General features: G+C 40.7%; 3 protein-coding genes across 8 annotated transcripts; 1 reads left to right on the forward strand and 2 right to left on the reverse strand.

The window, feature by feature from the left end:
• The first annotated feature begins 1722 nt into the window (after positions 1 to 1722).
• LOC103704068 (uncharacterized) lies at positions 1723 to 5735 on the forward strand. 6 transcript variants are annotated; one of them, XR_016396323.1, is made up of 9 exons: positions 1723 to 2021; positions 3129 to 3151; positions 3278 to 3364; positions 3477 to 3588; positions 3899 to 3937; positions 4028 to 4177; positions 4323 to 4445; positions 4586 to 4649; positions 4937 to 5735. XR_016396323.1 is itself a non-coding variant. In XM_088703768.2 (8 exons), exons 2-8 carry the CDS (start codon positions 3129 to 3131, stop codon positions 5596 to 5598), a joined length of 1137 nt encoding a protein of 378 aa, XP_088559894.2. In that variant the 5' UTR covers positions 1723 to 2021; the 3' UTR covers positions 5599 to 5735. The 6 variants fall into 6 exon arrangements, 2 of the variants coding, with proteins under 2 accessions (XP_088559894.2, XP_038981038.3); XR_016396325.1 differs by having other exon boundaries at positions 4339 to 4445; XR_016396324.1 differs by having other exon boundaries at positions 4323 to 4448; positions 4937 to 5013.
• Positions 5736 to 6809: 1074 nt separating this feature from the next.
• Positions 6810 to 17864, reverse strand: PHS2 (alpha-glucan phosphorylase 2). Its single transcript, XM_008787214.5, has 16 exons — positions 17617 to 17864; positions 17031 to 17267; positions 16675 to 16854; positions 16008 to 16184; positions 15826 to 15911; positions 14855 to 15044; positions 14193 to 14285; positions 12302 to 12486; positions 12084 to 12201; positions 11870 to 12001; positions 11434 to 11652; positions 11142 to 11345; positions 10455 to 10613; positions 9038 to 9301; positions 8618 to 8808; positions 6810 to 7232 (listed from the first exon to the last, which is right to left on the reverse strand). Exons 2-16 carry the CDS (start codon positions 17238 to 17240, stop codon positions 7106 to 7108), a joined length of 2535 nt encoding a protein of 844 aa, XP_008785436.2. The 5' UTR covers positions 17241 to 17267; positions 17617 to 17864; the 3' UTR covers positions 6810 to 7105.
• Positions 17865 to 21260: 3396 nt separating this feature from the next.
• On the reverse strand, positions 21261 to 25565 carry PHT4;2 (phosphate transporter 4;2). The gene is made up of 8 exons (XM_008787212.6): positions 24741 to 25565; positions 23393 to 23619; positions 22848 to 23196; positions 22535 to 22579; positions 22289 to 22435; positions 21939 to 22076; positions 21651 to 21684; positions 21261 to 21538 (listed from the first exon to the last, which is right to left on the reverse strand). The coding sequence occupies exons 1-8, from the start codon at positions 25269 to 25271 to the stop codon at positions 21366 to 21368; spliced, it is 1644 nt and encodes a 547-aa protein (XP_008785434.4). The 5' UTR covers positions 25272 to 25565; the 3' UTR covers positions 21261 to 21365.
• Between the last annotated feature and the right edge of the window lie 908 nt (positions 25566 to 26473).

Genomic DNA, 26473 nt, shown 5'->3' on the forward strand with positions numbered 1-26473 from the left:
AGTTGCCATCTCAAATTCTCAATACCCTCCCATGAAGTTGTAAGCTCAGCTAGAGGAACAATACATGATCGAACAAATTTGTATGATATATAAAGTACTTTTCCTTCAAAGTCCCAACCTTGTGCCGAACAACCGCTCCATCAAAGTTGATCCTCATTGCAACTTAAGGAGTATCCATCTAACGGACTTGGATAGGAAGGGCTATTTGGGCCCTGATTACCCTAGTGCTCTGAAGATGCAGTGATATCAACAAAGCTGGTAGTTTGTTTAGACTTAAAAACCATCGGGATCCTTTTTTCCGTGACTTTAGATGCAAACATGGTCTTTTTGTTGGAAAAACTTCCCATTTCCACGGAGAGATGGAGAGTTCATGGGAGAGAATGAGAGAGAGAGAGGGTGGAGGAAGTGGTTGAGAGATATTGAGAGAGAGAGAGAGCGATGAGGGTGTTGAGAAGTTGCTTATTTTTTCCTTAAAGGAGGAAATAAGGCACTTCCCCAAATATATTTATTTAAATTTATTGGCAAATGGCGAACAATGAGGAGTGTAAGTTTCAAGATTTATCGAGAGGCGAGCATCCGTGGATAGCAGGATAGAGGGTGGATATTAACTTTTATGGCTATATATCAATTTCTCTTGCATAGATTTTTCTATTTGCAGGTACGAAAGAATTGCATAACACCACATGTGTGGACAATTTTTTTTAAAAAAAAGATGTAGGAGTTTTTTTTTATGCCAAATATACCGGTAAAGTGTAATTATCAGTAATATATATTCTTCCTCTTCCAGGTTGCACAGGGGGTCTGAAGTCTTGGAGGCATCCTTTTAGCCTAAGGTAGAATGCTAGATACTTCCTGGCCATTCGATGAATAGGTAGGCAAGCTGTTTCGGAATCTTGCACCGCACGAAGGACATCCAGCGCTGACCACCTGACCCCTTTATTTTTTTATTTTTGGTTAGAAACGACAACTCATACAGCTCCTCGACCAAATCAAGAGAAAAAAAAGTGATATATAGAAGAAGGTATGTCTGCTGCACTTGTCCAGATGAACTCTCCAAAGTGCCAAACAACAAAAAAGATAATCAGTCTACAGCTTTATTTGGCTTCCGATACACATGTGCTGTCTGAAATGAGCCCAACTCTCTGATCAGTTTGCAGGTCTCACAAAGCAATGGATGACCATCCCTCTACCGATTCACTCTCCGTATTCAATCGATCAACGTAGAGGAGTCTCCCTCGAGGCATACACTATCTGTACTAAGTATACTTTTCATATAAGAGATACCCTCTTAGGTAGTTCGAAGCTCCGCCTCAATCGTGGTCAGGCTGAAGGGTAGGCTGATTATCAGAAAACTCACTCTTATAGATACTCTATATCTGCCGATATACCAACTACAGAAGTTCACTCTATAGGCATATCTAACTTTTCTTTTAATTTGCATGTATTTCCTCTGTATGCAGTTTGTTCATCAGAGAAAAAGAAGGTTGCGTAGGCTTTACACAATTCTTCTCGGACTGGGCTCGTTGGCCCGGCCAGGGGGGTCGAAACATGGATAAAGGAATACCCAACTCGCGTCCACCCAGATATACGCCCACTCACGGATACGTGACATATGGCGCCTACTCAATATGGCGCCGTCATTGGAGGGCGTGGATTCTTGTGCACCAATCGTTGCTTATCAAAGAATCGGCTTCCTCCGCTGTTCGCCAGCACGTGTCCGTCAGGCTGTGGAAGTTTGATGATGCCGTGCCACCTGTCCAAGCTCCGTGGACCGCCGGGCTGCGGAATTTTCACGATGCCGTGCCCCTTGTCCAAGCTCCGTGGACCGCCTCGATGGATTTCACTGGATTTAAGTACCCATTCACGTCCGCCTCTCCAGAAGCTTCCCGTCGTCCCGTTATAAACCGACCTCCTCCCGAACCTTCAACGTTTTAACCTGCACGAGAGGAAGGAACTTGGGCGTAGAGGAAAAGCGGGAGCGAGGGCGTGCGATCCTCTTTGTGTTCTTGGCTATCGCCACGGTAGGCTTTCGATCTCCCTCTTTTTCTCCTCTCCATCTTTACATTTCTAGGGTTTCTTATGCCGTTAATTAGAAGCTCATGTGGCTGTCTCGTAACCCTTGGGAATTATTGGCTTTGATTTTTATTATTTTTTCAACTAATTCGATTTGATCTCGTACTTTCTTTTATATTTCATGTCTACATATTTCTATTTGTACGAGTCCAAGATCGTTTTTTATTATTATTATTTTAATATAGCGACAGTTTTTCAAGGTGGCAATTATTTTCTTTCTGTGTTTCTTTTTTTTTTTTTTGGTTGTGTTGGGGGGGGGGGGGGGGGGGGGGGGGGGGGCGATGATTCTGGCGAGGTTAATAGCTTCTGGTTCTTGATTGTCTGTTCTTTAGATTTTCGTTGAATCAATCGATCTTTTTCTTTTTCTTTTGGATGGTTAGAGGTGGATTAGAGAAGAGGAAGAGGAAACCCTAGGATTTGCTGGTTAGAATTAATGCCATCGATCTGTATAATTGTCTTGATCACTCGGCTGTACTCTCCAATAAAATCCTTCATTTTGCTGGCAAGATGTGTATAAGTTCTTCAAAGGCACCATATTGGATGTGATCATAGTGGTGTTTCATTTGCACATCACTCTTTTGCTTTAATTGCATCCAGCAAAGATCGCGTTCTAATAGCAGTTTTGATGTTAGGCTGGTTCTTCTGTTGTCTATTAGAAGGATTGTCAGTTCCATTAGATCTTATAGATGCACGCATGTTTCGCAACAATATATTAGTTTCGCCCTGACATTTCAATTTTGATATGGAGTTGTCAACTAAATGCCCTCTAAACTAGTGCAAGCTATCGACATCAAAATTCATACTGAAGAATTGATTAAATATTGTTTCACCTTTTCTTTTTGGTAGAGTCCCACTCCTGCTTCGGGTCCTGTATCGTTCGTATTTTCGAAGGATACATACACACACACACACACACACACACATACACACACACACATACACACATACATACATACATATACACACATACATACATACATACATACATACATATATATAATCTTACCAAATTTTGTACAATTGTCTTAGTGACAGCATTTACTTTGTTGTTTCAGATGTCTTACTCAAGGAGATCAAGGTCAGTTTTCCATTCTCTTTGATATACTTTTTCTCAATGATATCTTGAGATGTTTGAACTTGCTGTTTGGTCATGTTTCATGGATTTTTCTTCCTTTTATTTAAAGGTTTATTTTTTAAAATACAGATATGAGTACCGCTCTCATTCTCGTTCACCATATCGGTACAGCAGATCTGTTTCGAGGTCCTCCTCAAGGTCGAGGAGTCGGTCAAGGTGTCGTTGCCGTCCCCCTTTTGCCTCAGGAAGGCAGATTGTATGATGAATTCGATTTTGATCAAGATGGTTGTGGTTTTATTGACATTTGTTGTCACTTTGATTGCTGTAGGAGTGGGGAATTAAGTGATGTAGAGAATCCTGGGAATAACTTGTACGTGACTGGTTTATCTTCTCGGTTGACAAAGAATGATCTTGAGAAGCATTTTGCGAGTGAAGGAAAGGTAGGTGCAAGGTTACTTATGGTTCTATTTTCAAGCACTTGTTGACAACCGGCATGCATGATGTAAAGATATTTCTGCATTTATTTGTTTCTTTATGATTCAGAGAGGAACTAATATATCGAAATGTTGGAATTGCAGTGCTTTAAGGATATAGTAGTCCTTTTCTCTATTGTTTGCGATATTGAACTGCAGTGTTGTTGCCTTTGTATCTGTTAACGCAATTTAGTGGTGTACTCTATCTTGTTATATGCTGTATTTTTTAGGAAATTATTTGCTGGTAAAAATTGCTGAATAATTTTGTATCATGCAGAAACAGATGATGGGAACCTTGTATTTCATTGAGAACTTAGTGAGAACTTCACTAGTTGGTTATGCCTTTAAGGTAAAATTAAAATGTCCTCAATTTTTCATTCTTTGACGATCTGTTGTATTTTTGCAGGTGATCGACGTCCACCTTGTGGTTGACCCTTGGACAAGGGAGTCTCGCGGCTTTGGATTTGTGACAATGGACACTGTTGAGGAAGCAAATCGCTGCATCAAGTATCTTGACCGGTCGGTTTTGGAAGGTCGGGTCATTACTGTTGAAAAGGTAAAATTGCTGTCAGATGTTGTGCTGCAGTCCTAGGCTTGCTTTGTTTTTTGTCTGTTGTTTGTTAAGTTGTATCTGCAACGGATTTATTGATACTTTTAGCTGATACTTCTGGGGGTTTGAGAGATATGTTGTTCGCCTGAAGTGTTTTTTGGCAGCAGGGTAGCTGTGTGTAGCAGCTCTTCATCAAAGTTCAAAAGCCTTACTACAACCTTAACACAATCAAATCAAACTACCACAAGCAAACATCCGACTATTTAACCAATGGGTTGTATGCCCTGCATTACTGTTCTTTTAGATTACTCCGCTATGCATATTTTTCTCTTGCTTTCGTTTTTCCCCTACTATCATTGGCTTTACAGCTGGTGCGCATTTCTTCTCTTCGATTGATTCTTCATATCTGTCCAGGCTAGGAGGCGACGTGGGCGAACTCCAACTCCAGGCAGATATCTTGGTGTGAGAACAGTTCATGGTAAGCTTCTTCATCCCACCACCTTAGTCATTAATCCTATCATTAATACTTTTTTTCTTCTGTACCATGTAAATTATTTTGCAAGTCACCTTCTTTGTAAGTCACGTTCGAAATCAGCATCAGCGTTGTGTGGAGGCCGCGACACTCCAATTGTCGAATCAACGTTTTATTGATGCAATTTTTTTTTTTTTAATAACTGAAAAACAAATGTCAGATGCTGCTCCTGTGAGAGTGCATGTCCCTTCTCGTTGTTTTTCTATTGTACTTAGGTTGTGTTGCTTTTTCAGTGCGACGCCGGTCTCCAAGCTACTCGCCATACCACAGGGGTCGATACAGGTCTCGCAGCTACTCCTCTGAGAGGGACCGGTCTTATTCTCCTTACTACGGGCGGCGATCCTACTCTCCACCGTACTACAGTCGGCGATCCTACTCTCCCTACCACAGGCGGTACAGGTCCCATTCGCGTTCTAGATCTCCATACGGTCGTTACGGCCGATCACCTATAAGGAGGCGGGGGCACCGATCATACTCTCGTGATTCAAGGTCGTACTCTTCGGAGCGCTCTGTCTCGCCTCGCTATCGCAGGCGTGCCCACCGCTATGTGTCACGTTCACGAAGTGTTTCCCCAAGAGTAAGGAGAGGCTCGAGGAGGAGCTACTCGGGCAGTGTTTCACCGAGGAAGAGATCGAGGAGGAGCTATTCTCGCAGCTACTCTCCGAGCGATCGGAGGTCGAGGAGGAGCTATTCTCGTAGCTACTCTCCGAGGGTTCGGAGGTCGAGGAGAAGCTATTCGCCCGGATACTCTCCCATTGGCCATAAGACAAAGAGAAGTCCTTCATGCAGCATTTCGCCTAGGAAAAGCAGGAGATATTCTCGAGAAAGTTATTCCCATAGTCGCGGCATGAGCTACTCTAGGTCTGTTTCAAGTTCTCCTGCAAGGTCGCCTTGACCTTAAAGACAAACCATTCTGTGCTACATACTTGTTGGTTAAGAACTGTTTCTTAAGTCATCTGGATTGTGTGGACGATGGTAGACTGTAACATACTGTTATGCTTATGTTCATCTAGCTTTGTCTGTTCCCCCGCAGTTTTTTTGTTTAACGAGTATGTCGATCTGTCCGACTCAATGCAAGCCAGTATGCGAATCATCTGCAGGTGAAAGGACCAGTGGTTGGGGAGGCTTGGGTTTTAGCCCGCTGGTGCCCCATCGGCTTTGCAGTAAGGATGCTTTTGTGATGCGGAGAGGTAGCCTATGTTGCTGCTTGCCAGCTGTTCTTATTTTGCTGTTTGTTCTCGGGGCTTTGAACTTTCATTAGGCTGCACAGAGCCAACTTGGTTTGGGAGGTCATCTGTTCTTAGTTGGAGCATTGTCTTAGCTTGCTCTCAGCACATATACAGATATGCTGCTTGCTGCTTCTGGGTGGTAATATAAAAGATGTGCTGTACACAGGTTCTGTTTTTGAATTTCTGTTGCTGCTGCTGCTGCTTTTGTGTTTCAGAGCATGGGGGGTCATGAGCGGGCATGAATGTAGGCTTAACAGATCCTAATTTAGTATGATTCTAAATGGGAATTCAACGTGTCATGCAGCACGCGATGGTATATTTTGTAATTAGGTGATGCGGGTCTTAGAAATTCATAGAATCGTTTGGTGTGATGTCTTATCAGTGGAGGGGCTGTAGATGAACTGATCTATCGTTCGAGTAGGTTATGCTAGATTGTACCAAAAAAGTGGTCTTTCTCATGCCTGAAGAGAGGTGGAAGATGGTGGTCCTTGTTTCTTGACCGCATCTCGTAGGTCAAGACATGGCCGCATATCCCTCAACCTACCTGCTGAAGTACAAGAGTCTTATTTTCCTCAATTGGAACTTCAGGCTGATTAATCGGTTTAGGTTGCATTGCATTAATCAAACGCCGGGCAAAAAGGGTGAGCTGGAGAAGAAATGAAGGAAATTCCTTTTAACGGCATCTGTATTGCTTGATTTTTGTGCGGTCTCCTAGGTTTAGATATACGAAGCATACCTTGTATTTTTATCCTCCACGATACCGGAAGTTTCTGATCTCATTCTTGCAAAACGAAAGCATGTGCCCCAGCTATGTCCACCAGAATTTGGCTAATGTAATATGATGTCTATGACACAGCAGTTCTACAAATAGAACATGTAGGATAGGATATCTGACCGATATGCCAATTTTAATTCCGCTTGTGAAAATATGACGTGACCTAGCTATGGCCACCAGAATTCAGTTAATGTAAATCTCTCTTGACACAGCATACAACAAAGAACATGTAGGGTAGGATATCTCACCAACTGTTTTATTATTCCACTCGTGCTAACTCCGTAAAGCAGTAGAACGAAAGGACAACATTATATTGCCTTTTTGTGGCTGTAGTTATTCACGCATTATATATATCCAATACGGGTGGAATTTTGCCTTGCTAGGCCTTCTTTTTAGAGCTATGGCACAGGGCAGCCCTTTATGTCCCATATTTCCTTTGCATACTGGGAAATGGTTCGATCACTGCTGAATTTTCCGCTGCCTGCAGTGCTCAGGATAGACATCTTCAGCCATCTTCTCCGATCCCTGCAACAGACAATAGTAAGAGCATACTTTATGTGAGAGAGGGAGATGAACTCTACAGATTGAAGAATACTTAGGTATCTTTTGATTTCATTAAATTGGCAAGCAATGTTTTCTATAAATTTATTATGAAAGAACCACACTTCAAAATAAACAAACGATGTACTTGATACTGGCCAAAACAATGACATGGAATTTACGACAAATTACTGTATGGCGTACTTAAACCTGTTTTACAGATGAAGTCTTGCAAACATTTGGAACTCCTAATACCATGAATTATGTCATGGATTTGTAATACCATGATAATAAGATGTGTAGCGAAATTCTCTCATATAGTTACAATGGATTTTGCATAAACTAACACGAAAAAAATAGGGATCTATAAGTCATGGATACAAATTGATTTGCCTGCATTGAAGTTATGAGTCACATAACATGAAGTACAAAAGACTATGGTCTGTATGACCATTGGTCGACCTATTTTTGCATAGATATTTGAATTGAGATAGATGAAGAGTTTGTTCGAAATGTTTAGAACTTGAAGAAACCATATGGTAATATATTATGAGTCAATTTGCTTAGTACTGAGGAACAAAGCTTTTCCAAAGGTTATGGTGAGTGACAAAACTACAGATGCAAGGAAAAAGGATGATCACAATTGATATGGTAAAGACTTATAAGTTCAGCAGTTATGCAAGAGGCGTTCCTGAGACATATCAGCATGGTGTAGAAGGGAAGGCACATTTTTTTCCACAATTTGCTGCTTAGTTGGCAGAAGTTAACACATCAGGCCTAGGGGAAAAAAGATACCCGTCTCATTGAGCATAACTCAAAAAAGTAACCAACTACAACAATAAAGCACAAAGAAAATGTTGAGAGTTTAGTAAAAATTGGTTATTTGGCATGGTGCCTCTACCAAAGCTATTCCTTTCTTATTTTAACTGAAATTGAATCTATTTCTCCTTATAAATCTTCTGCATCATTCAGTTCTCTTCTCCATTTCAGTTACTGAAATATTGGAATACCTACTTTTTAGTTCTCTATATCTCCTTATAACTGAAATGCATCACCACTACTATATCAGGCATACCTACTTCTTAGATATACAATGACAATGTCCCATGCTTTTCATCTTTACTATTTATTCTTCATTCACCTTGTCTGAGCTTGTGTTTTTCTCAGATCATATTATAACGCATTATATGAAGGTAAGTTTTATCATTGATGCATTTCTCATGTTATATCAGTTGGAGATAAGATACTATGCATGTCAAAAAGACTCGATATTTGGCAAATAAATGGATTGAAGCATCATATTGAAATGGCGAATCACATCAGCCAAACTAAAATAAAATAAAATAAAAATTAGGTGTCCATTAACTTACTTGTATGCTTCATCCACCTTGGACTGTGCATCAATATAGCTTGGGAAGTCGTGACCAACTAGAAAGTAATCACCACGTCCATAGCCAGAGTTTCCTTCCAATGAATCCAGAAGAGGATTGTAGTTGTAGCTACCAAATGCACCGCTCCTGATAAGTTTTTTGGCTTCTTCAAATCGTGGATCTGGTTTGAACTGCAAGCAAAAGTGTTACTATAACAGACCAGCAAAAGTGCATCTAGCTTATGACATGACCCTGAAATTTTGTCAGTAAAACTGTTGAGCCCCAAAATTATAGGACAGCAAAGTGTTAATATAATCATGACAACAAATGGCACTGCTTTTTTCTTAAAATTTTCATACGAGGTAGATGGAAAGGTATTTGCTTAAGCAGTTGATTCTTTTAACACTTAACAACCATTACCAGTCCAGCTTCTCTCTCCTTGCGCAGCCATGGGACTTCATCTGCTTTGGCACCAAAAAGGAAGAAATTCTCCTCCCCTATCTCTTCCCTTATTTCGACATTTGCACCATCTAATGTCCCAATTATCAAACAACCATTTAGAGAAAATTTCATATTGCTCGTCCCACTAGCTTCCATGCCTGCTGTGCTGATGTGCTGAGAGAGCTCACTACCAGGAATAAGCATTTCAGCCACAGATACATTGTAATTTGGAATGAAGACAACCTGAAGACCAAAACATTTAAATTTTAGACTGTCGAATAGAGCAATATGTTTCACAAGCTAAGATCAGTATAAAAGTAGATTTCCTGATACATAGCCAGAGTTGTAATCTTTTCTTCCCCTGAACCCCCCCACCCACCCAACCCCCCCCCAACAACAAAAAAAAAAACTACATCCACACATGATGGTTCACAAAAGTTTATCGCTACAGGAGCAGCTGGGGTATTAGTAATTATTTAAGATAGATACAGACAAAAGTTCTATTTTCCTTCACCAGCAGAATTAGTACAAAGTTCAGCAACATATACTCACAAAGAACAAGAAAAACATAATTCAGTAATAATGGTTTAAGTGTAAGCTGCGACAAGTGCGTAAAGAAAAAAACACCGTCTGAATTTTATAGCTGTGAATAACTGTTGGATACAATTTTTGATGTTATACTAAATCCTGAAAGCAAAGAGCTTCAGAGTACCAAAGAGGATGAAAATTGATTGGGGAATTTCCCCAGTTTTTCTGCTGCAGTTTTGTAAAAGGCTCAGCGAGACAAGCATAAATATGAAAAGAATGAAATAGAAGGAAGAAGGAATATGGTAGTAACTTATTTAGAAATGACAAGGCACTTATTAGATGCTTAGGCATCTTTTCGTTGAATACATCCCTTCACATAATTCATCCATTCATCAAGGGTTGTGTCCCTTGGGATCATCATCATATCATATGCATTTTTTCGTGAGAATGTATCTCTTCATTTACGAAAGTCTTCCAAAGAGTTCGTTTGCGAAGCATCCATTTGGGATGTCTTGTGAGAAGAGAAAGCATCTTTACGCTTCTTTTTAAGATAACGCGTGAGAAACAATTAGAGATGTGTATGTAGAATTTTAAGAAAGGAGAGAGAAATAAAGATAAAAAACTAAATCTTATGTAGAATTTTAAGAGAGGAGAGAGAAATAAAGATAAAAAACTAAATCTTATTTAATTAGAAAACCAAGTTATTTGGGAGTCTAAGATAAGGTTTTATATTTAAGTAGATTTATGTTTAGATAAATATCCAATGTGGAATTCCAAAATCTCAAAATTTTGAATTAAATATTTTATTAATAAAAAACACATGCAAAAGAAATGATGTTGCCTCCATAGGAAACTTAAATCATCATACCTTCAAATAATTGTTGATTTCAGGATCATTGTTGACTACCGAACCAACATCATTAACCAACTTCACTATTCTTTTAGCATTGGTATATGTTGCAAATGCTTTTCCTCCTAGCATGATGGTACGTGGTGTCATTTTCTTCCTCTCTTCAGTGCTCATTTCCTACAAATATCAGTTCCAACAGTCAAATTTAGTTACAGAGTTAAACATAAGCGAGCCATGATGATATAATTTAGTATTGAAAGTATAATTTTCAGATAAGTTCTTTTGAATTAAAGTCTAATTCTATCACTTCAATATGAAGTTAAGAAAGAGCCAATCAGGCCATCAGCCAACTAAATCAACTAGGAAAATCTCTTTATTACATCAAATTTTTAGCTGGAGTTTCAGTTTATCAGGCATCAGTGAGAAATAATATGATCGAAATTCAGCTCGCTGAGATATGGCCATGCACTTATCCAAGAGAATACAGATATAAATATTTCTATGACTGAAAGTAAGTTCTGTTGATACTGAACATTTCAAAAGTATATTACAACAGCTAAGTGAACCTATGCGCTGGAAGTGAAATTAAAGTGGATGGATTCTGTGCATGCAAGACAGATGCTGAGAAACACTGCCAATACTATGAAAGCAAAGAATGACGCTGATGTAAATTTCAAACAGTTAGAACGTAGAAGTCTTCTGTACCCTTAGTTTCTTGTATCTATACACTGCTCCCAAGATGTTCAGCAGCTGTCTCTTGTATTCATGAATTCGCTTAACTTGAATGTCAAAGAGGCTATTAGGGTCGATAGCAATGCCTGTCACGTGCAATACATACTGTGCCAGGCGACATTTGTTAGCCATCTTGGCCGAATCCCACTCCGAATGTAACTCCTCATTGTCAGCAAACTGATGGACATAAAATTACTATGTGAAAAGCACATTAACAGGCACAAGGCAATCTGTAGAAAAAAAATCGGCAACATATAAGACATACTTTACGAAGCCCAGAGAGGAGGTCAAGATTAGTGATCCATCTATCTGTTTTTAGCCATTTCGTGATTATGTTACTCAACTCAGGGCTGCAAAAACGGAGCCACCGTCGAGGTGTGATGCCATTTGTTTTGTTCTGAAATTTGGCAGGCCATATGGAGACAAAGTCCTTGAATAACTCTGACTTCAATATGTCACTGTGCAACTGGGCCACTCCATTCACCTGCAATTATTTCCGTCAAGCTTCCTTACATCAATACGCTCTTTGGCTCAAAAAGAGAAGTTGATCGCATTAGGAATATCAGTATGAGGTATTGAACAAAAAAAAATGCACATATGAATTTGCTGAGAAATATCTGTATGCAATCTCATCGTCAAACCATGGAACTTGAATAACAGTCAAGACTCTGATTCCTTCATTACCAAAGGAACTGCCTTACCATGTGAGAAGACACTACACATAAATTTGCCATGCGCACTACAGGCTTTTCGGGATTGGAGCTATCCAGAATCCGCATGGATGGGAGTTTACTCTCCATGTCAGTTCGGCTGGAATGTATCATTGCCATAAACTGCAAACAGATATTGTAAGCTGATTACTGAGGAGTCACTGTACGGTGCATATAGAAGGCAATGAATGGTTAAGGGGCATACTCGCTTATCAATTTCTTCTATAATCTCCATGTGACGGGGAAGAAGTTTTGCCATTATAGCTTGTGGCCATTTCTCTAGTGCTTCAGGAAGAACTGTGTGATTGGTATAGGCAATAGTCCTGTATAAAAGCTTTGATTTCTCATTAGTTACCAGTATTCAACAACAACAAAAGAGTGTATGTCAGTGAAAAAAGCAATCATAGAAACCAGTGGATGCACCTTGTTGTCACATTCCAAGCTTCATCCCAACCAAGTCCCTCATCATCCATCAGTAATCGCATCAGCTCTGGTATTGCAAGTGTTGGGTGTGTATCATTCAGTTGAACAGCAACTTTGTTAGGAAACTCAGACCACTGTAATGCTGTTTTCCCAGCTCTCCTTTCCTTAAATCTCACAACAATATCCTGCAAATTGTTTTGTTCAATTATGCAATGTTCTATCAGTAGTATCAGAGTCACACCACTAATTTAGATACAACTAAAATCTCCATAACAGCTTAAGCTCAAATATTCCTGAAATAGTGAGCCAAATATTATTATCAATTATACGACTCTGGATTTTATAAGGTGGAATTGGTGTTCTACATAATCACAAGCAAGCACTTTAGATCATATATTCTGTAGAATGTATTGTACCCCAACGACACTATGTATCAACTTGGTTTTATTGGCAGATAAACTGAAAAATGGGGAAAGTTAAACACGTTCTTTCCAATGATCAGTAAAATGGTTTTCATTCTTTAAAAGAAGAAAAAAAGAAAGAAACATAGTACACAAAGGTAAATATCTAGTGAAAATATGATGGGAGTGTTTGGAAACAACTGATGATAAAATGAAATTAGACCATTGTAAAAGCTTCTATTACTTTGAGAAACCATGTGAAGCTCCACCATTCACATGCTTTACAGCCATCTGGAGAGTCTCACTTTCTATACTGAATTTTCTCCTACATTTTACTGTAAGCTTGAGAAACATCACAAAGTAGTCCAATATTACAGGCAATTCCATGTTAGCTTTAGTGATGTGACCAGATCTCAACCCAGTACAGTCCCTAACACTGCTAGGTTCAAAATCAGCTTTCCAAATATCTGACAGGTGGTCGTCAGAAATGATCCATCACCAACCCCAGCAATCTTTGAATCTCCAAAATAAGTATGGGAAAATTCAATTTACAAGTCTCAATCATATGAAGTATCAACAGTTGATGTAAAAAATCTCTGGGAAAGATTGCCTGAAGAAACTCTGAAAGACTACCTATGCAAAAGCAGCAAATTACCTGATGATATAGAAACTTTAGAGGCTGTGGTAGAACGAGGGGTTCAGATTTGTGTTGAAAAGTCAAGAAAGAGAAAGGATAGATCTAAGATAACATGAATAGAAATTCAGAAAGTATTTCAAACTAGTAGTAACATGGATGCATAGAAGAATATAAAAACCCAAGCTGGAATAATAGGGATAAGCTTTTATGGTTAGAGATGACAAAGAACAAACAACTTGATGAACAATGCCCTCACACCATAATCATAATGGCTGTTATAATAATGCTCCACACAAAAAGACATATTCATGCATGCATCTATCGATGGAAAAGATCGAATAAGCCCATCCACAATTTCATTAGGAGAATGGAACTTTCACAACATATACATGTCTCATTGGTTTATTCCCATGAAATGCTTCTGCTCATCATGTATACCTTTAGATAGCTATTACTTGTACACAAATTATGAACGCTGTGAAAAGGCCAAACTTGGTCCACTCCTTTCTGCCATAACAAACCCCTAAATGACAGTGCCTCCATCGTGCCACAAAGTTGCAAACTCACACATTGCCATTTAACCCACTTCCCACCAGAAAAAAGAGTTTAGGGGATGATATTGACTGTCACTTTTTGTTACTTCACTCATACGTCTTTACAGGAAAGATTCAATAGGTATTATAAAAAGTCAATTGAGATGTACACGTTTTTTCAATATATTTATGTTTAATTAATCCCTGTATAAGTCAAAAAAGAATTAGTGTATAAATGCGCCAGTGTAATAGTAGTAGAGGGAATGGAATTTACAGAAGAAATATGGAGTTTATAAAGCTAGTTGTAGCCTATAGCATACCTGCAGGGATGCACTGCAAAGGAAAAACTGTTGCTTCAGTCGCAGAATCTTTCCATTTTCTGTAGCATCACCAGGGTATAAAACTGCACATATCTACAATGGAACAAATATATCAGGTTTTTGTAAGACAGTTATATATATATATATATATATATATATATATATATATATAATAATAATAATAATAATAATAAATAAAAAAAATATTATTACAATGTTGCTGCAACCACCTGTTCACAGTCAAGTCTTAAGAAAAGCTAGTGAGAAGAAGTCAGTAAAAATGATCGAAAGTTTGAGACCTTCAGTTCATTTGATTTTGCTGGATACCTAGCTCTCACATATATTTGCTCAATGAAAATCACACTTATGAAAATTTTAATTATCAAAAGCTTATTTAATTTGTTATTATGCAACACAGAAGCAAAGAAAAAGGATAACACATCCCTACAACAAATAAAGACAATAAAGAATACTTAGAATACTTAACATATACCCCTTTGAACCAATACAATAACCACATAATTTAAATCAGGAAAGCTCTAGGGGTAAATATTTGCATAGTTCTTAAACGTCGAAAATAATACATAATTGGGTTTACCTCGAGATAGGATAAGGCTAATATGACAACGTTCATGAATCATATGCATCGCTGCATAACCTACCTGCTGAGCTTTAGAGTGTAGTTGAGCAGCAGATTCATACTGTCCACTGTTGAATTGAAATAAGTTGAAATCTTCACAGCTAGCTTTTGCATCCCAAAGGCGAAGATTTATAGTATTCTTTGTTTTGTATCCTGGAATTGGCACATCATAGGCCAATGCTTGAATAATCTCCCCTCCAACCCACTTTCGACTGCCAAGTGCCAGCACAGAGAAACATCAATAATGAATACAGCTTTCTTAGCAGCATAGATTGGAGCATTTAAAATGAAGAATTAAACAACTGACGATTTCTCCAAAAAGTTTGACTTTGCGGCCTAAAAAGTTGAATTCTGTATCACTAAAGCAGAGTTATAATAGAGCTATGTATGATTTTGGGCATAGCAGATAACAAATTAAATTCATGGTGTGCAAACTTAAAAGGAGTCCAAGATGATCTCGTGTACATTTGGTGACATGGACAGAAGAGCTAATGATTGGGCTGGGATATCAAATTTAAAAGAAACAAACTAGTGGGTAACAAGGTGATGAAGTATCAAGTGCAACAAGAACAAACACACTACAGTCTCTGATTTTCTTTCTTTTCTTTTAACTGCTTGAAGAGGATAGCCTATATACTTGTGCAGCAACACATCCCACATGAAAGAAGTGATCAAGTTGTTCTTTGCTCATAAAAATAAATATAAAATGTAACTTGTTTCTACTGGACATCCTTTCCCAGATTAACCCCTTGTGCTTGAAACAGTTGGCTGTCTTTCTCATCAGATGGATCATTATGTTCACTTTCTGCACTACTTTACTCAGCACCGATCATTCAAGACAAACGCTAGAAAGAAATCTTATCCCATTTGCTGCTTTAACACTTGACTGAAAGTACCTTTGAGAATGAAAAAAATTGGTTTCGCTGACAAATAAATTTAATATGACTTGCACTCAAATGTAATTGTGCTATGTGCCAAAAGATCTGCACTTACGATCCCGTAGGAGAGACCTCAACACGGCCAAAAAATCTAACAGGATATACGATGTCATGCCTGACAACCTCCCATGGACTGAACTTCTGTTGATTTACATCAGCAAACAAAACCTCTTAGCGAAGAGAATGAAAAAAAAGAAAAAAACTGATGTTTCAAAGATCTTGCAGTGCAGATGATACCTCGAGCCAATCTTCTGCCACTTCTTCTTGGCCCTCCTTGGATATCCGCTGCCTAAATAAGCCATATCTATAACGCAAACCATAACCCCAAGCAGGCAAATTTAGTGTTGCCATTGAATCTAGAAAGCATGATGCAAGTCTACCCAAGCCTCCATTCCCCAGAGCTGCATCTTTCTCCTAAAAAAATGTAAGTTCTGTTTATTGTCCTCATAACAATTGCAAGTCATTATATGCCAACTTTCAATCACGGCAATGATAACCAAATATACACACAATAGGATGCAATTAGGATGGTAAATGAAAAAATCAGCGCAGCCATAGCTACCATACTCCCTGTAGAGCTACAAATTGTCTGTAAATGAGCAATCTTGGATAGCAAACGGCAATGGTATGGAATAGAGCAATCAGCTGACCATAAGTATTCTTTGTAACGAGGTCCGTTGTGAAATACAAGACTCTCTTCAATTAGGAATTAAAGAAACCTAGTTTTATTATCATCTCTTTTCTTCCAAATATTATTGCAATATCAATTATCAACAATGATTACATCAATTAAATGAGAGTTCTAAACTTCTAATTACGTGCGGCCAACAAATAAATGGCTGTGGGAGGATTTCCGTCCCAATGTGCTGATTCTATGAAGAAAAGAAGAGTAATGATTCAATACCTGCTCCGCAATCTCTTCAAGTTCATGTCCCAGTTTATTTAGAGCATCAGCATATGCATCTAGTATGCCGAGGTTCCCGATAGCATTAGCAAGCGCACGACCTTGTAAATACTCCATCGACAGGTAGTATGTCTGCTTGGGATCAACTTTGTGAAAATGAAGGTACGTTTCATTCCACCTCTGCAAGTAAGAACCATGGAAGGGGGATTAAAAAAAAAAAAAATCAAGAGAGCGAAGACACCGTGCTTTCAGGGAGATTCACTGATAAGGAACCAGCAAAGCTGCTGTACGAAACAAGAGATGGTAAACAGATGGCTGCTGCAACCCATCTGGAAATGTCCCCCTAAAGACTCAACCTGAATCAGCATGTCACGGATGCTCTGTGCTGCGGCATAATAAGCTTGCTCCGGCTCGAATTTGAGAGGGGAGAAATGAGGACTGTACTGAGCATGGTAGGCAATGTTGGATGCAATTTCCGACGATTCCTCTGCCAAAGGATGCGCGACGGCTGGAACTTTAGCGCCATCATTTGTCGCAGTAATTAGGGTTTCCTTCGTGGTGGGCATGGATTATATCTCTTTAAATTCCGCAAACTAAAAAAAAAAAAAAAAGAGAGCATAGATGCGGTTAACATCCTACAAATAAACTATTTAACGAAAGAAATTATTCTAGATAAATACTATGCTTGATTTCGCTCGCTCTCAGAAGGGTAAAAGCATAACGAAGCAAGGGCGAAATCTGGATTGAGCGGCAAGAAAAGTGAGAATTCGTGTGCCAAGAATCGGAATCATAAAAAAAAGTTACTAAAATAGAATCCTCCGAGTTGTGGGGCAAATTGACCAGTTCCTGAAACTAACAATCCATTTCAAAAGATGAAGAACTATGAATCGGATAAGGAAAACGTCACAGCTTCGATCAGAGGAAAAAAAAAAAAAAACTTACAAAGAGATCGAACTGAACTGGGGCAACGGAACTAAACACGCGTTCCCCAAACTCCTTTCTATCCCCTTCTCCTTCTCGAACTGACGCTCGCAGAAGATTTTAAATCTCTCGAGAAGGAAGGGATGGATGCCAAGAAGAGCGTCACAAGATGTACGATCGGTCACGTGGCGAAAGGCAGGAGATTCTCGAACCATCGCCAGACACTGTAAGCAGCACCACCTTTTTCTTGATATTTTCAAGAGGAAACCGAAAGGAGCGGGAAGACTGCCGGGTCCCTGGAGAAGCGGACGCAAGAGAGAGATTCGATTGGGGCCTACACCAAATGAACGGGACAAAAAAATATCAAAAAAATATCGGAGCTCCGGAACAAAGTGCGGGAAGATGAACTGGCATGGATGTGTACGTGGACGGTAGGAAATTTTTCCTTCTTGTTATTTTCGACATTTTGGTTTTGGAAAAGCGAGCAACAAATATAAAAAGAAATCGGGGAAACACGGGCGCAAGCATGCCGCTGCACGGCGACGACCGAGATCACGTGGCAGCAACTGAAAACGAGCATGCAAGAGGGTATAATGTCCTGAGGTCACATGGCAACTTTTCCTTCTCACGCATTCTTTATAGCCCCCATCGAAGAAAATTATAGGACGACTCCGTGGAGCTCCACGGGAGGAAGGACCAGTTGGGTGGGTTGCTGGAGGTTGATATATGTTTCATCATGCACCACTCCTTGTTGAGGTTGCAAGAGGTTTTCTGAAGACAAAAGTCTCGAATTCAGAGAACAAAGAAGGGCGATAGGAGTACTCGTTTCTTCCACCGATCGACTATGATCGGGAGGCAGAGAAGTATAATACGGTTTTTGAAAGATGGGGCAGGACATCAGCTAGAGGAGGAGAGTTCGATCAGACGAAAGCTAACTGACTTCTTCAGATCTCGGTGGATGGAGGATGGGGGAGTTGAGGGCGTCACCCACTTCTCGCAGCTGACCACCGAGGTGAGGCCATTGGAGAATGCAACTTTGGTCGGGGCAATATCTGGGAACGAGATGAGGAGGGCAGTTTGGGCCCTAGGGGACGATATCTTCAGCACTTTCTTTAGTGAGCAGCACCCAGGGGGAATTGCGTATGGATCTGGTGATTTCGGACTGCACCTGAGAGTGGCCTTACCGGTGAGACTTGTGCTGGGTAGGAGGGGTCTGGCCATTCTCCCCATTGCCTCGAGTGCTAGTGGATGAGTCGGTGGACCACGCCCTGTTCCAGTGCCAGCATACGAGGAGGATTTGGGAGTTTGCTGCGACTCCACCATAGGTTTGGTATCGCTCGGCGTCCTTATTGCAGGCTATCAAACGACAGGGCTTCTGCCTCACAAACCCGATAGGTGGCTATTTAGGCTACATATATGGCTTATCATATTTAGTTGACCATAAATGTCTAGACCTTTAGTGAGGGCTACCCCCCACCGCGGGTCGCTATCGAGTAGGACTGGCTTCAGGCGGCTGAGTTTGCTCAGTCACATCTGTTGGACGGACCTTTGATAGCTCGAGACATTTAGAGCTCTGCTTCTACTTGTAAAGCATCTCGTACGGTATTCTTAACCTGAAAGCCCCTACCTCTGAGTTTTCTCAAGATCAATTTCGATGAATACGTGCTGAATGGTGGTATGAGGGGCGGGGCCGGCTTTATTATCAAAGGGCTAGACTCCAGGGTGGTTGTAGCCGGTGGTTGCCAGATTTTCGATACCTTAGCTCCAGGGGCTGAGTTGAGGGCAGTATAGGTCGGCCTGAGGTATGTTTGGCGGACTCTGTAGGCCAGTGCTGTTATGTTGGAGGGAAACTAAACGACGATTATTGGCTGGATCTAGCAATGTGAGGGCGGTGTGGGCGACTTTCACTATCTGCTTAGAGATATTCCGGCTATGGCCCATGGTGGGTTGGCCTTCCATATGAAGCATGTATACTGGTAGGGCAAGAGATTAGATGGCTTCATATATGGCCAACCACTCCCGAGATACTATTTGGCTGGAGGAGAGAGAATTGCCTGGTGCCCTCCGGGAAGTATTATTTTTTGATATTTTTTTGTTGTATTTGCACTCGGTCTGTATGGTACATCCACCTTAGCAATAATAATAATAATAATAATAATAAAATTATAGCTATTAGCGACTACTGCGACATTATATTGGTTATTATGATAGTTTTGAGGTGCCTCTTTTCGCATGCACTTCATACATCCCAATACAACGCCCAAAATAAAACGATAGCTACCATGTTTATGTTTTGATTATTACAATCGTGTCATATGAAGATCATAATATCGCATTGCTCTTGTCATTACTCATAAAATATAATGCAGTTTTCAATTTATTATATTATATTATATAAAGATGGAAGTAATATTAGCTTATTATTTCGCAACTGATCAGCCAAGAGGATCTGAGGATGTCATCTGATCCTGCGCAGCATACAATAACATAGATTGCAGCTCGCATCAAAGAACATATGACATGCAAGATCCAGCTAGTATGATTGGCAATTTTGTAGATAGAAGCCCTTTGCTGCTTGTGTTTTTGAACACTAGGAACCCCCTTCGATAAACAACAATGACATGTAAGACTATCCTCCTGAAGCAGAATATTAATTTACTATATGATTCATAACCTGGATTAATTCAGGTCATACTTGGACAGCCAAATTATTCCCAGCATGTTTTCCCTCAGTGACGACGGTAATGGCTGGAATAGGAAGAATTAGATTGCTTTCGCAGGAAAGATCAACAGTGTGTTGTTTCATTGACTTCAGATTTAATGTGAAGAGGGCGGGTGATGATTTAGGAACGAGGGTTTGCTGAATTGTGAATCAACAAGGAACCCAGGACGATACTGCTGTTATTTTGCAGAGATCATGATTTAGTTCCAGAAAGTTAAAAGACTCGCATCGTGCTGCAAGAGATCATGAGTTTGAGCCTCCACTTCCTTTCTTCACTTTTCTGGTTTCTTTATTTGCTTTCTTTCAGTTATTCCGATGTTTTATTCTCGAGATTTCTCAAGAAATTATATTGACTCAGAGGTGACGAAGGACGGGCAATAGAAAGTCGATGATTTTTTGGTAACCGTGTTTTTTCCAATATCCCATCCTGGTTGGTAAAAATTTCGGAATTGTTTGCTCCAAATGAGAGTGTTCAAGGAGTTTTGCAGATACCATGTACATATTATCGATTTTCTTGTTGTGTTCCCTTGAGTCGCCCTTTAGTATAGTTATTGTTTTGAATTCATTCCCTCTTTCTTTTCTTCTCTCTTTCTACCAATAATATATTAAAAAAAAAGAAAAAAAACTCTCCGGCACAATCCTCTAAACAAGATTTCACATTGCTATACCAACCTGGTAATATCTAAACGACACTTTTTATCTCTGGTTAACATCCAAAGGCCACACATAACAACCTGCCATGAATTGAATCGGCAGTCATACCCATCCTTGTTTCGATTGAAGCCTTGTAGTTCCAATAAATTAAGAAATCCTCTGGAATGCTATCCTAGGTTGTTGTTAAAAATTTGACAGTCTGATTCCGATTTCTCTCGGAATCTGATCCTTGAAATCCTTTTTATGATATTACTCTGCCAGGTTTTGCTATAACGTAGAATTTGAAAAATTGCGGCAGAATATCTCATACTTATTGATTTTGCTCATCCTATCAAACAGAGGGATGAAGTGAAGAGACACATCTGTCTGATGCAAAATGAAATCATTAAAAAAATTAGAAGAAAACTTGTTCTGCTGTCGCATAAAGGTTGTAGAAGACGGTGGTGCTGAAGTAGACGACTGCCGTCAGTGTGAGGAAGGCCTGGAAGGATCCCAACCACTGCACGAAGTAGCCGGTCCCTATGGTGCTGATTATAGCAGCAAGTGTGCCGGCCGAGTTTGTTATCCCTGTTCGAAAGAGTAGAGGAGGCATCAAAGAGTATATATACAAACTAAATTGTTTCTGATTATGATTGATTTGAAAGACATGACCGTTGGAATTCATGGTTTTTGAACGTACCATGAAGAAATCCTGCATATTTGGGAGCAATATCCTGATCAAAGCAGACAAATGGAGAAGCTTTTATGTCAGATAAAGATCAGATGTCAACAGAATGGCAGATTTATATATCAAAGATATTCCTTGATTCCTCAGCCGAGGTTTCATTATTTGCCTAGATTTTGTTGAAAACAACCCAACCCATGCTCGGGCAACTTGCTCGCATTATGTAGAAAATAGCAGTCACGAGATCTTCTAATTTGAAAGAACATCCCATTTTGACGTGCATAAGTTTGACATGAAAGTTACCTGTATGTTGAGGAAGTAGCCTGCTTGGCTGAAAGAACTTAAGCTGAGGGCAATAGTCATGAGAACGGCAGCCGCCGTAGGTGTTTGGGCATATTTTAAGCACAACAGCGACACCCCTGGCCCAATGAAACCAATTGACTGCAACAAGAGCACATCCACAAAACGAAAGATACGTCAGTTGAAAACTGTTTTCCTTGGCTGTCTTGATCATAATTATCTTGCTCTTAAAAGGCCATTCTTTATGCGCTTGTTATGAGCAGAAGTAAGTGTCATGATTATACCTAAAGAACAGAGGAAAAAGCTAATTTCGTATGATAAACAGTAACTCTGCTGGAAAACAAGCGAATTACCTGCATTAACTTTCGAACTTGTGTCACGGAGCAACTTGATTTGATCAGGAAGTCTGAAGAAGCTCCTGCTATGTAACCAGACAGGGCCATCACTCCCCAGGGCACAGCACTAAACCATGCGGCTTGTTTCAAATTCACATTATAAACCTAAAGCCAGAAAAATTGATGAAGAAAAAAAGAATAGAAAATCATCAGGCATATGCCAAACAAAGCATAAATTACCACAAACAAATTGAGAATACTTACAGTCTTGAAGTACACGGGCATCCACGAGAGAAGCACAAAGTAGCCCTGCAAGGTAGTAAAATACCATGTTATAAAGAGCATGGTTTTGACATTGAAAAAAGATGCTTTTTTCAGCTTGACCGAACTAATTCATAATGAATTCCTATGAGTGGCTGGTTTATATCAGGCTGCGAGACATCCTTGATCGCGCGTTTGCAGTTTTTGCAGTCATAAAATTAATGGATGGGTTTAGGCTTATACATCAAACCAGTTGCCTGAAGAGGAACCAAGCTTGCATGACTTATTTTACAGCAGCAGTAGAAGCTGAGCTTACCCAATTATTGGCAACATTAGCAAGCATAACGGCCCATGACGGGGTCCTGGATAGCAAGTGCCGCACGGATGGAAGTGTGCAGGCCTCCATTTTGGAGTCAGTCTTCCCAGCTCGAATTAGGTGCAGCTCCGCCTGGCTGATGCGAGGACTATCACGAGGATCATTTGTGATCCCGAACACCCAAGAGGACAGCCAAATGAATCCAAGGGATGCGAAGAAAGCAAAAGAACCATTCACCCCGACCCTCGACAATATAATTGGAGAGACGAGAAAGCTTATGACGTTCCCTAGATGAAAACCAGCCATGGAAATAGCCACAGCAGTAGCTCGTTCATGGCCTGGGAACCACCTGCATCATGCACGCATGAGAGAACATTATGTCAGAATCAAAAGATCAATCTCTCCTAACCCTTTAACTGATGTTTTCTCGACTTACGACACAAAGATGAAGGCCCATGCCCATGCCCATGCCCATGTCTAACATGGACCACATTGGGCCCATTCTTTTTTAACTTGAAAATGGCTACAAGCGGACGGAGGCTGACCTGAACAAGAGCGTGCTCATGGAAGGGAAGGCGACGCCTTCTGCAAGGCCGAAGAGCGCACGGACCGCCAGAAGCATCGCGGTGGAATGGTCGGCAGCCCATGGAGTGAGGAAGGTGGCGACGGACCAGAGGGCCACCCCACACGCCAGCACTCGCTTCCCACCGTATCTGTCCGCGAGAGCTCCTCCCACGATGGATGAGACCAGGTATCCCCATAAAAATGATGACTGCCAACTTCCAAAATATTACAACCATCCAACTAATGCGCAGTAAGTCACGATTCTGTATTCTTGTTTATCTATTAATTGTTTGTTTTGCATTGTAATTACGTGTTTTGCTAAAAAATGCAGCAGTTATTTTTTACGTGCAATTGTAGCCATAATTAATTAATGCATCTCCATGTATCACACCAACATCCAGCTTTATGTTATGTTCCTGTTGCAGCATGCTTTGATCCACCGTTGATGTCGATCGAGTAGCCACTCTCAAAGTCATCAAGACACGGTTTTAAACTACTTCCGCTACGGGCCCTTTACATGGTACAGTAGGTAGGTAGGAGGCACTGCAGATTTTGAGAATTTTCAAGCGCGATGAGATGAGGAACAGAAGTCTCTAAATTCTCCCGTGCATCCATCGCAGGAGCGTCTCATTCCATGCCGTTGGATGCGGTCAACGGCCGCGACGCAAAACAAAAAATACGATGTAGTTTGGCGGGCCCGGTCCAATGGACTGCGATGGCGTTGGTGACGTTGCAAGAAGGCATCAAATGCAGCGGGTTGGTGGATGGTATCTACCTACTCGGTGATGAATTTTTTCATATGATATATATGTGAGTAGATATCCATGTGCATGCAAGTAAAAAACATGTTTCCCAGACGTATCTTCCCAACAACCGCTCTTGATGGAAAAAGTAAGGATAAAATTAAATGCTAGAAGAGTTATTCCAACAATATCTCATGCATATGGCTTTTTTTTTAATCATTCTCTTCTATAATGATTGTGGAAGTGATGCAAATATTGCCTATTTTATATTTCTGGACACGGAACGAATTTTGTTCATGAAATGGGTCTGGGGCTTTAATTTCGTCTCCTCTTATCTAATTTATGATTATAGAATTATATATGCAATACATAAAGAATTATTTATAGAAAAAGCAAGTGGGCAGAATAAATCAATTTATGCGGAGAATATGATCTCTGTGGCTGGATCGATCGTTCGAACCAAATTGAAACCCAATCTGGAGTCGAACTAATCAATATACAACACGCAAAAGAAATGCATGGAGTTGAACTAGCTAGCAGCGAGATGGAAGCAGAGAAATGCGGAGAGGAGGAAGAGCGTAATAACCTGGACGATCCCCAGGACGGAGCTGGACCAGCCGTATCTGGAGGCGAGGGGGACGATGGCCACCGACATGACCACCCGATCCGCGTTGCAGAGGCACATGGCCATGGCCACCAGCGAGACCAACTTCGCCCTCTCCGGGATCACGAACCCTTCCTCCCTTGCCAGCTCTCTGCTCCTCCCCCCGATCCCCTCCAAGCCGGCGCTGCACATCACCGCCACCCTCCTCTTTCTCCTCATCCTTCTTCCTCCATCCCCCCCTATCCATCTCTCGTCTTCTTTCTCTCCGACGCTACCCACAACATGGCCGCCGCTTAAGTACTCCAGCGATGCATTCCTCCCTTCTTCCGGATCCGGGCTACTACGTAGCTTGATTCCGAATCCGGAGACGATCCGGAGCCTGGATCCACGACGGCTCTTGGAAGAACACACCATGGAGCTTGATATAGAAGGAGAACAGGGGGAGGAAGTGGCTGGAGATGGAGAACGAGAGAGAGGTATAGATCTGCTAGGCGGAGGCGAAACCACCGCCATGACGACGAGATAGAGCTCCGAGAACAAGGATCAAAATTTCGGGAAACAAAATGGAATGGAGGCAAAGACTCGGAAGGGTTGGGTTGTTGGTGGGGAGTTTGGTCGATCAAGGTGGAGAAGAAATTAGGAACAAGGGAAGGGAAGGTCGCCACGGGGCCCGTAGGGGTCAAAAAGGAGATGAACTTAGGAACGAGGGAAGGTGAATACGGGGCCCAAGGGGCATTTTCGTCCTAAAAATAAGTTCTATTCAATGCACCAACCATCCCTACCTACCACTGCATCACGAAACAACCCTACCTGGTTCATCGCACAATACATGATTTCAGCTTCGAGGAAGGCTGGGCTTCCCACGTGCATCGCGCATGTAGACCTAAATAACGCTGCACGTACGGGCTGCGGCGGCGACAAGGCATTTTTGTTTCTGGCCTCAACGTCTCCCAAAAACAGGCTGCTCTCCCACCGAGAGACTCTCAACTACATTTATCAATTGAAAAAATCGAAAGAAAAGAATTTACATTATCCTCGTACTTTCTTGCATTTACTTTTATTTTTTGCTTCTACCTGCATGTCATTCTTCTTCCGACGCTGCCTTGTTCTACTTTTGCACTTATCTTCGACATGAGATGATATAATTTTTTCTTAAAAAATTATAGATATAAATATATGATAAAACTAATTTCGTAATTTATTTATCTTATATTATTTTTTATTAGGAAAATGACTGAGAGAATAAGAAAAATGGCAGGCATCGTTTTTCCTTTCTTTTAAGTTCTCGAAACAAGGCAACAATGAAGAAAGAGAAGATGTGACTCGGGAGAGCCTCTCTTGGAGGGAAAGTATTCTCTTAGCAAGCTGCAAATATAAAAGGTGGCGGCCTGGAAGGGCTCAGAATTCTTTTCTTCTACCAATCAGTAGGTCCCTTTCATCGGAAAGCTAAAATAGCACTCTGACCAGCTATCAAATGCGCCATATGTCGTGGTTCAAGGACGTGCGGTAGCGCTCCCTTTCAGCTTTATTTTTCCATACCATTCAAGAACTGCGACAGTGCGTAAAATGTTCGAGCGGCACTTCCCAGTACAGAAATTTAGAAGCGGTCTATGATCAAGACGACCGTGTCCAAACTCCAAAACACGAGTCCGTTCATTACCTTCACAATACAATACTTGGGTAGTTGGTTGGATGGCACACAAGCGAAGGTAAAA

The sequence above is a fragment of the Phoenix dactylifera genome, chromosome 8 (genome assembly GCF_051530095.1).
Source record: "Phoenix dactylifera cultivar Ajwa chromosome 8, Ajwa_hap1_PhDact_Kaust_v1.1, whole genome shotgun sequence".
Classification (NCBI taxonomy): Eukaryota; Viridiplantae; Streptophyta; class Magnoliopsida; order Arecales; family Arecaceae; genus Phoenix; species Phoenix dactylifera.